General features: G+C 43.1%; 1 protein-coding gene across 1 annotated transcript; it reads left to right on the top strand.

Moving 5' to 3' along the window:
* The first annotated feature begins 7,157 nt into the window (after nt 1-7,157).
* Nucleotides 7,158-10,582, top strand: KCNJ1 (potassium inwardly rectifying channel subfamily J member 1). Its single transcript, XM_014793762.2, has 2 exons — nt 7,158-7,193; nt 9,393-10,582. The coding sequence occupies exons 1-2, from the start codon at nt 7,158-7,160 to the stop codon at nt 10,530-10,532; spliced, it is 1,176 nt and encodes a 391-aa protein (XP_014649248.2). The 3' UTR covers nt 10,533-10,582.
* Nucleotides 10,583-10,965: the final 383 nt, after the last annotated feature.

The raw sequence follows: 10,965 nt of genomic DNA, 5'->3' as shown, positions 1-10,965 counted from the left end.
GAGGCAGGGCTGGGCCTCCAATGTGTGTCTTCTTGTCTCTGTATCTGCAGTCTGTTGCCTCGGCACAACTTTGGCACCCATAAACATTGCCAAACTAACTGACTCCGAGGCCAGGGTGCTTTGCCGTCTGCTAGAGCAGTGAGTACACAAGGCTCAGCTCACCATCACTGGCAGATTCTCCTCATCCACTGGGGAGGAAGCTCCCCATCCTCCCACACTAGCCATCACCATCACTACAAACCTCTGACTGCAGAAGATGCAGGGACTGCACCTTGGAGATAGCTATAAATGTCTCCACATGGAAGATGTCATTCCCATAACGTCAGGCCATTTTCTACAATTAGCTCAAGCCAGGACAATCTGTAGAAGCTTCCAAAGTAATTGCAGTGTTTAACTATACAATATTCTGAGCTGCTTCCACAGTTACCTCTTAGTTACTTTGACATCATGAATATTCTGAACTCTGCCTGGCCCTTGGATCAAATCCAGTAGATCCTGTATCCCACCCTCTCCCATACACTGCTTCTCTCCTCCTTTTTTGGTGATTTTGCTCATGCTCTTCCTTGTTCCTGGAAACCTGTCCTTTGTCCACCAATCCAAACCCTCTCTATCCATTTAGGTTCAGTATCTAAAAAGGTTTGGTATCTTGCTAACTCTTACCCTCTTATGTGATCTCTATATTAAGCAAGGAAACGTATGGAAAGTCACCATTCCTGGTGCGTAGTAAGCAGGTACTGAATAAATGTTTGCCTTCCCTCTACACTGTTTAGTAACTATTTTGAGTATGCCATAGGGTTTAAAAGCAAGGGCTTCTCAGTCAGGCAAACCTAGATTTTTCTAATCTTTGCTCTTTTGGGTTTCTGCTTTGTGACTGGGCAAATTGCTTAACTTCTCTGAATCTCAGTTTCCCACTTCCTAGGGTTATTATGAGAATTAAATACAAAAACACATATAAGAGATTTTGCACTTGTGCCTGGGCCAACACTGTAGGCTTTCCTGGCCCCAGAATTTCACCACTCCAAGGGGGCACCATTTGCATTGTGCTCTAGAGGGCACTGTTCACACAGAATGCAACCTGTCCTGGAACTGAGAGCAGGGTACTGGAACCCTCCATGGCAGTCTTAATTGCCATTTCACACTTTCCAGAGACTTTTCTCAGCCCTGGTCTTTCTCTTCATTCATTTTGAGCTGTGCATCTTCACTGTTACCCTGTTAACTCTGGCTCAATCCGCTCACACCCAATGAAGGCAATGCCTTTCCTTGGTCAAGTGCAGAACTCCTTGAAGTTCAGAAGAGAAGCATTATTAGAAAATCTCTAGAATAGAAGCCAAGTAGATCCAATTCTGTGACGATGAGTTTCTCTTGTCCTCTAGGGCTCTCTCACTCTGCTGTCACCACTCCTCAAACCCCAGGGACGTGTTGCTCTCCTTTCAAAACTCTGACCCAGGCAATGGTGAAGTGCCTGCCTTCTGGTCCTTCTTTGCATAGCTGAGACAAGCTAGCACTTCCAAAATACTTTAAGAAACAACTAGGGAGAACAATAAGGAAACAATATTGAAAATACACACAGAATAAGTGTCAGCTTCCAAAACATAGGTTTCTGACTCCAGAGAAAATGCACGCTGCCATCAAAGACTGGTAAGACCTTGAGGACTCCCTGCTTGGGTTCAGCTTCACTAGCTCCCAGGCTGGCTGTCCTGGTGGGAACATCATACCTCCTGACACTTCCTGCTGAGACCTAATCTGGGTGCCATGAAGAGATACAGGTCTTTGTGGTGAGAGTATAATTATCTTAGGAAGACTGATGGTGCTGGCAAACAAGTCAGTGAGATAGAATTTAAAATCTGAACTTGAAAATTTTAACTCATTTTAATGACTTTTTGTATTTAAATTTGCTTACTTCCTTGATTCTTTACATCCTGATACAAAAGCAAACATATGTACAATGTGTACACGTGCGTGTGTGACTGCTGGAAATAATGAAATGGAATTGGTTCTCTCCAATTGGCTTGTAAAATGGCCTTTGCGACCTCTTAGTTACACCTCTTCTTTTGTGTGCTCCTGTGTCCTTTTGTGGTGTCAGTGCCTTCCAGCCCAGCTGCACCGGGAGCACCCCTGCAGTTGAACAAGTTGGCTTTCTGCAGCTGGTGTGAACACACAACACGAGGAACTGCGGGAAGCCTCGCTGAGAGCTGGAGAGCACTTTAACAGGATTTGGGGAAGATTTAAGGAAGCAATGCTTTGCTCTGGGTTAGATGTTGTCAGGAAGTGGGGGTAATTTTATGATTGAGTATGTCAGTAAATCTTATTGTCTAGAAGGAGAGAAGACTAGTGTGAGGCTGAACCTGCTCTTGGTGAAGAAGCAGGGGTCCCTCATAATGGCCAGGACAGGGGGATATCGGTCATTTTTGTGGTTTGGGCAATGTTCATGTTTTTGTCTGTGTTCGGACATGATTATGGAGTGGCCCTGTCTGACGTTGATGTTCTATGAAATTGCTTGTGTTTAACAGAACACCAAGACCTAGCTTTAGTGCCAGGCCAGCTCCCAGATGTCGGAGGCTGCTTTCCTCCTTTTCAATGGGCATATGTATATATATATATATATATATATATATTCACTGATCTGATCAAATCCTGGTTAATGTCTGTGGTAAGAGAAGACCAACATCATCACCCTTGGGTACCATGTCTCTGTTCAGACTTGCCACGGATAATTCTCTCCCTCTCTCCTCTTCCCACCTCTCCCAGATAAGGCTTCTTCCCCGATTATAGACAAATCCTTAATAAAAAAAGCGTTTGCCTTTCCCAGGTGTTCTATTCCACGTGGGAAGATGGGCTCTGACGCCAGTAGAGTTCATAGACATTGATGTATTGTCAGAACATTTGTCACTCTCTCTTAGAAGCCTTTCTCTTCATTTGGCTGTCATCTCCAGCACAACCCATTTGGCTCTGCATAGTAGACACTAAACTGCCTGGGTGGGTGACGCCTGGTTAAACTGCTGCACAGGTTTAAACTCGTGAACTAATAATAGCAGTTGCTACTATTTATTGCATAATTGCTATGTTCTAGGAACTTTACATGTGCGATCGCATTTAAAACACACTACAACATTTGAAAGTATATTATTACTGCCATTTCGTAAATGAGGAAACTCAGGCTCAGTAAGGCTAAGTGGCTTAGTCAGGTCACCTGGCCATTAAGTGACAGAACTGGGGTTCAAATCCATGTCTGCACTTACCCAAGCTAGAGTTCCTTCCACTCTGCCACCCTGCCTTTGGTTATTACCTGTGCCATGAGCATCCTGGACCAGGTCTCCCATCCTCTTGATCCCCCTTGCATGGCACATCTTGTAGTTGTTCAGAAAATGCTACTGGACCGGCTGGCTCCAGAGATGCCTACAGAACACGGCGTGCCTTATGAGAGCACTAGCACCCTCAGACCCTGCAATTCCCTGGCTCTTATTCCCAAACTCTCTTCTCTGGAGGGAGCAAGGCATCCAGGAAAGCCTGGGCTGCATTCCTATCCTGGACACAAGCAGACTTGTGGCTTCTCAGTGGAGAGTGCCTGGGGGACACTCACCCCAAGGGAAAGGTGGGATATTCCTGAAGGGCATTCCCAAATCTAGCCTGGAAGAGTCCTGAGGTTCAGATACTTTTTTTTGTGTGTGTGTGTGTGTGTGTGTGAGGAGATCAGCCCTGTGCTAACATCTGCCAATCCTCCTCTTTTTTTGCCGAGGAAGACTGGCCCTGGGCTAACATCCGTGCCCATCTTCCACCACTTTATATGGGACGCCGTCACAGCATGGCTTGCCAAGCAGTGCATTGGTGCACGCCCGGGATCCGAACCGGGGAACCCCAGGCACCGGGCCGGCCCCCAGATACCTTTTTACAAGCCTATGAGGCCAGGAAAATTGTTTCCATTGGCCTTGCCAAGTTCTATTTAAGAAGGTCCCATGCTGACCCCAAGTGGGCTGCCTGATAGTGCTCAAGACATCGGAGATAACTTCTCTTGGAATCATCGAACAAAAAGGAAATAACACCCTCCGTCTACAATAGGTTCTGGATCTGGAAGCGGTAGTTCAGGGAGCTAGGTGGCTTGGTACTCCTCGGGGTTCTGAGTGTTTGCAAATCCAGCCAAGCGGCTGTCCTCCAATAGCTTGAGACCATTTCATAGAAAACAGGAAGTCCTCTGCAGGCACAGTTAGAGGCATTTGTTTTAGCTCCTCAGTAAATGCATGTTGAAGAGAATAAATTTGACACTCAGCCTGTTGGGTCTCCTTTAAAACTCTGACCTCAACCCTTTCAGGGCAGTGAGCCTGCTGCATTGAAGTGATTGAATTACTTATCTGTGAGCAACGTGAGAGCAGGGGCTGTTACCTCTTTTGTTTCCTAGCACAGCGCCTGGTACACAGGAGATGTTCCATAAATAGAGTCTCTGTTCGATATATTGATTAAGGAGGCAGAGACCACGTCCCAGAATCCCATTCCATGCCTTGCTGTGGTACCTCCTCAACAAATGCCTGTTAATTCAATGGGCTGTTGGCCTGAAACAAAGCAGTACATTTTCATGGAAACTTGAATTTCTTCTCCACCAAAGGGACTGCAGAAAGTAATTTGACTTCTGCTCTCAGGACCCATAACTCATATTTTCTATTTTTAACATCAAATCTAACTGCTAGAAACTTCCTGAAGGGAACTAAGGCTGTGAGAGGTTTGACTAAAAGGCAGACTACAGTCAGTGTTTTCATCTCTATAGAGAAATGATAGCCTTTGTAATTCTAAACAAGAGGCAATCAAAACCAGGACTCTCTGTCCTCCTCTCTCTGGTATTGTGGCTGTGGAGCATGAGGGGGGTGGGAAGGAGGCGGTGTGACAGGTGCTATAGGAAACCCCAGATTCCTAAGGGCTTGTTCTCGGGTGGAGGCCTGCAGGGACAGCCTCTATGCTGATACTTTCAATATAGTCTCATCAGTGAGCACTAACTGTAGGTGCCTCACTTAAAATGAAGAGGGTTTGTTTGCCGTGGGCCTTGCATGCAAATGAAACGTGCATTTTTATGAAGAAAAGGAGATTCAGGAGGAAAATATGTTTATTTTCAAGAATTTGAAGGAGTGTTAAATGAAAGAGACTTGAGACTTATTTAGAATTATAATGAGTTGTCCCTGAAGTGGAACTAGACCAGTGTCTTTATGTCAGTTTCTCCTCTAGTCTACAACACAAACCTCTCACAGGCACACCGAGCACTGAGGGCGCCGGCCCTGCTTGCCTTTCCAGCCCAGCGTCTCACGGAGGCCCCTGTAGCACTCTGTTATCTATTTACCTGGAACTTCTTCCAGCTCCTCCAACCTCTCTTTCTGATGCCCCTGCCTGAGTCACATACACAATTACAGCGCAGTGTGGTCAGTACTACGTGCACAGGAATGTCTCTTCTAAAATATCTCATTGGTGGGAAGCCACATCAGTGACAGCAAGCTCATTGCTTTTAGGCATGCATTGACTAATTTATTTATCATCATTCAACACATATTTATAGAGTTCCTACTATGTGTGACTCTAATGCCATCTTCAGGCCTTGGCTTCGATGGCACTTCTCTGCCCCTCAGATAAGGTGCTCCCGGGAGCACTCCCACTGTTTGCTGTCCCGGCACGCATCACACAGCATTTAATTGTTTATCAGGTCGTTTGTGTCTCCTACCCCTACACTCGACTGGAAGCTTCTTCACGATGACAAGGACTGTGCCCATTTGGTAAACGATTGCTTCCCTGATGTCTAGCACAGTGCCTGGTACACACACCACTATGGACCCATCAGGGTTGGATAATGATAGATACACACACTAATGTACACATAAAGGCAATCAGTTTTCTGTCGGTTGAAGTGTTTTCGCAGAGCGTGGATACCCATCTAATAGAGAGCTATTCGGACCACACTGCATTGTAATAGCCGGTTTACTGAGCTCGCTTCCCCGTTCGACTGCCAGCTCCTTGAGAGCAAGAACAGAGTTCTGTTTGTTTATGAAATCCTAAAAAATAAGCAGACAATATTTGGGAAGTTTACAAAAAGCCTATTTTCTGAGAATGGACTGTTTACAGGGAAAGAAAGCTGGAGCACTAAGGGAAAGTGGCAATAAGAGAATCCACTTGCTGTCCAGGCCACTAAGACTACCTGGGTAAATAGTAGCTAATGTACAGCCCTTTGCTTGCTATTAAGATTTACTGATTTCAATAGAAAGTAACCTCAAACTGCGCATAACCCAGACACCAGGGCCAATCTCTAACCACCCAATAGTTCAAAAAGTCACATTGGCTCTGTCGGTGGTGAGATTAAATGCCATTGCCGAAGCAAAGTAGGAGATGTGCTGTGGATAATGGGTCTGCCATGTGAACAATGAGTTTGGTCAGAGGATGAATTTCTCCCATATTTTTGCAATCTCTAGGTATAATTCTTCTCATTCTTTGAATAAATAAATCAACAGCATTGGCTAACCCAGTACATGTAAAAAGTACTTTCAGTTAACGCCAGATTTTATAAAATAAATCCAACTATAAAGGCTGCTTTAAAATCTCAGGTTCTTACATAACAGTGTCTGTTGTATAGAGAGATTAATATGGTATCTTGTTTCTTCCTGGTGTGGTTTTACTTTCATCTTACAAATATGTACTAATCTACGTCTACGTAATCACCTGTATCTTTGTGAACATTTGGAAATCTCAATATCTCAGTGTGTTTCAGAGAATAGGCTGGGAGATTGATGATAACTAATTGTTTCTGGGGAAAAGTTATTACGCACGACCTAGGAGAAACAGCAAGAGAGCTCTGGAGCGTGGCAAAGGAGAGGAGAGAAATGCTGAAACACAATCCGTGCCTGCTGCCCAGGGACCTTTGCTGGTGGTTTGTCATGTCTTAGCATGACGGTATTCAAGCCATGTGAGGTTTGGGGGAAAAAATACATACCCACCTTGGGGCTTGGTCCGAGAACAACCAATTGCCTTGGTTTAAACCACACAACTCCATTATCAAATTCAGTGTTTTCAAGCTAATACAAATTAGTATCAGTCCACTGACCAAAGCCTAAAATAAATGAGGCTGGGTCTAAAAGAAATCAGCTTGCATACAGAGACCAGCTCCCGACACTGCTTCCTTGCTTTTCCCAGCCATGGATGCCTCAGATCGGAATACGTTTAGGATGTTGGTAAGTGCAGACGATCTGGAGAAAGCATTATAAGCCGGTTGCTTCTGTTTCAGCTCTTTGCAAGGCCAGGCAGACAATATTTTATTAGTAACACAGGCATGGAAACCAAAACTTATCCAAGAGATAAATCAGGGTGTACTTCACTCTACAGAAATATTCTTTATCTTCAAAAGTAAAACAAATTTAAGACAGACTGGTGAAGAAGAGTAGTGGGGAATCAAAACTCAGAAGTTGGTGTGTTAGGAGCCATTTCTGGAATTATAATGTATGACAAAGAGAATGTGGGTTCAACTGATAAATGTTGGCTTTAGAATTTATTATTTTAGGTGAGATCTACTCTATGAAGAGCCTTTTGAACAGTATGAGCCTCCATGAACTTGGGAAAGGGAGAAAGTCCCCAGTGAATGTAAGCAAGGCTAAATGATGTGTGTGCACAGAAAGGGGAGAGACTGGGGCAGGAGGAGACTCTCTCTCCTCTGGTGTGCCTCCCTGGGACTGTCCCCTAATTGTCTTTGGAGACTAGAGGTCAATGAAGGTTGGGTGGGCTGAGGGCAGGGCCCTCTGAGAGTGTGCACTGCTGTTTTCTCTCCTGGTAGCATTTTCTCTTTTTATATCTTTAGAACCTGTCCTCAAAATTTCAAATCACGATAGCTGTGGTTTTCTCTTGGTGTTGGCTTCTGTGTTTTCACCTGGGTTAAAGCTATGAGCAAGACACTGTAGAATATCACTTTTGTTTAAAATTTATCACTAAGTTGGTTTCGCTTCCTAGTTTGTATGAATAAACACATTTTGAAGGGGGATTTTGAAACCCATTTTAGAAACATATTTGCATTTAATTAAAAATACCACGAAGACATTGCTAACCATGGTGGGCACACCTTGGGGGTGGAGGTGGGCACACCTAGGGGAGGAGGTAGTCTAGTATTTATGATCTCTGGGTTTCATTATTATTGGCTGTTTGGGGGAAAATCACTTCATTCTTTTGCTGTAAAATGGAAGTCACAATAATGTCATCAAAAAGAAATCATTGATCAGATTGTATTTTAAGAGCTTAATTCATTCACTGAGTTATTCCACTTATGTTTATTGAATACATAGTAAGCACCCATAGACTGTGCTAGCAGCTGGAACAGATGAATGAATAAAACATGGTTCTACCCTTTTGGAATAGTATTTAAATCGGTGTTCCCCAGTCCTTCAGCTTGGGAGCAGGGAAGGAAGTGTGAGATATCGATGGTGACCATCATACTGTTCCTTTTGGGAATCTTGGCAAATCAGGGAGAGAAAGTAGGAACAGGCTTATAGATCCACTGAGAAAACTTCTGAGATCATCTGGTAGGACTTGACCAAAGAGTACTGAGGAACTTTGTTCTAAATAGTGTCAAGAATTAAAAAACAAAAAGGAAGTTGACCAATACTTGTCTTAAAATGTCTCAGGGAAATCTAAATTTAGAATATAAAATTTAATTATTGAGATGCAATGTGGTAGAGGTTCCTCTGGACTGGAAGCAGGGAGCCCTATGCTCTAGTTGTCATCCTGCCTGGTTAGGTACACGACTTTGGACATGTCATTACAATTTCCTGAGTCTCAGTCCCTTATTTGATAAATGAAAGAACTGAATTGGATCAAGAATTTCTCTTGATATATGAGTACCAATTGCAGTACACAAGATGATTTAGGTAGTACATCAATGAGTGCGTTTTATTCATAGTTATTTATTTTTGTAAATTACCCCAAAAATGTAAATAGTGCATCAAGCTTCTGCTTTCACAGATATTTTTGCTTAGCATTAGGTTAAGTCTATTAAAGAAAAAAGGAGAGTTGATTTAAAAAATAATATCAAGTAAATTGTAGTATAGGTCATAATTGGTTATCACAAACATTTTTAAGATTGTGTGCAACTGACTGAGGTCAAGAAACACTTGAATATATGCTCTGTTAGGTTCATTCCATTTCTATCTCTCTGTAATTATTTTTCCTTTTTACCTTTAAGCAATATGGTCTCCTAGTGGAAAGTTTCTATTGGAAATAGCATTGCGGTATCCAGAATAAACTTGTCAGCTTGCCCAAATGATCAGTAACCCAGATTGTTTTGAATGGTTTTTCATATATAGTCAGCTCTTTATGTGAGTCATCTAGTTCACAACTGCTATAAACATAATTTTGTTTTGTTTTGTTTTTCTTTGATGTGTTTTCAGATCCGGGTGTTGACAGAAAGAATGTTCAAACATCTTCGGAAATGGTTTGTCACTCGCTTTTTTGGGCATTCTCGGCAAAGAGCAAGGCTGGTCTCCAAAGATGGAAGGTGCAACATAGAGTTTGGCAATGTGGAGGCACAGTCAAGGTTTATATTCTTTGTGGACATCTGGACGACTGTGCTTGACCTCAAATGGAGATACAAAATGACCATCTTCATCACAGCCTTCTTGGGGAGTTGGTTCCTCTTTGGTCTCCTGTGGTACGCGGTAGCCTACATTCACAAAGATCTCCCCGAGTTCCGTCCTTCCATCAATCACACCCCTTGTGTGGAGAACATTAATGGCTTGACTTCAGCTTTTCTGTTTTCCCTGGAAACGCAAGTGACCATTGGATATGGATTCAGGTGTGTGACAGAAAAATGTGGCACTGCCATTTTTCTGCTTATCTTCCAGTCTATACTTGGAGTCATCATCAATTCTTTCATGTGTGGTGCCATTTTAGCCAAGATCTCCAGATCCAAAAAACGTGCCAAGACCATTACATTCAGCAAGAATGCAGTGATCAGTAAACGGGGTGGGAAGCTTTGTCTCCTAATCCGGGTGGCTAATCTTAGGAAGAGCCTCCTTATTGGCAGTCACATATATGGAAAGCTTCTGAAGACCACAGTCACTCCTGAAGGAGAGACCATTATTTTGGACCAGATCAATATCAACTTTGTAGTTGATGCAGGAAATGAAAATTTATTCTTCATTTCCCCACTGACAATTTACCATGTCATTGATCACAACAGCCCCTTCTTCCACATGGCAGCAGAAACTCTTCCCCAGCAGGACTTTGAATTAGTAGTGTTTTTAGATGGCACGGTGGAGTCAACCAGTGCTACCTGCCAAGTCCGGACATCCTATGTCCCAGAAGAGGTGCTTTGGGGCTACCGTTTTGCTCCTATAGTATCCAAGACCAAGGAAGGGAAATATCGAGTGGATTTCCATAACTTTAGCAAGACAGTGGAAGTGGAGACCCCTCACTGTGCCATGTGCCTTTATAATGAGAAAGATGCTACAGCCAGGATGAAGAGAGGCTATGACAACCCCAACTTCATCTTGTCGGAAGTCAGTGAAACAGATGACACCAAAATGTAGCAGTGGCTTTTCAACACGAATAAAGCAAAGTCTTGAAGATACCTAGTGACTAGGAGCATTATGATATAATCAACAATTTAGGGGTATGAAGGTAGGGCAAGAGCCATCCAGGTCTACCAGCACGATGCCCCTCAACCTCATAACTATGATCCTACAAGACACATAGCTCTACAAGGCAACTGCATTGGAACATTCATTGTATTTATAGAAAACCGGAATATGGAAGGCATAGGAGCTCAATTGGAATCTATAGATGATTATTTGAAATCATGCTACGTTGATGGAACAGACAAAATCATCAAAAGTCTCACAGACAGGCCAAATGAGACTTTTAAAAGTCTCCTTGAAGAAATTATGAGCTTTAGATAATATAAGGGAAAAATCATATTCTCATTTTGATTTTACTGATAAGAAAAAAGTCACTTTTATTTTA

Source organism: Ceratotherium simum, chromosome 7, assembly GCF_057802395.1.
Source record: "Ceratotherium simum simum isolate JZ-2026a chromosome 7, ASM5780239v1, whole genome shotgun sequence".
Lineage (NCBI taxonomy): Eukaryota > Metazoa > Chordata > Mammalia > Perissodactyla > Rhinocerotidae > Ceratotherium > Ceratotherium simum.
The sequence above is the reverse complement of the archived record's forward strand: the minus strand, read 5'-3'. Positions and strand labels throughout refer to the sequence as shown.

Coding starts and splice junctions, on each gene's coding strand:
- KCNJ1 (XM_014793762.2), top strand. CDS start 7,158: ATGGATGCCTCAGATCGGAATACGTTTAGGATGTTG. Junction 7,194..9,392: donor GGAATACGTTTAGGATGTTG/GTAAGTGCAGAC, acceptor ATGTGTTTTCAG/ATCCGGGTGTTGACAGAAAG.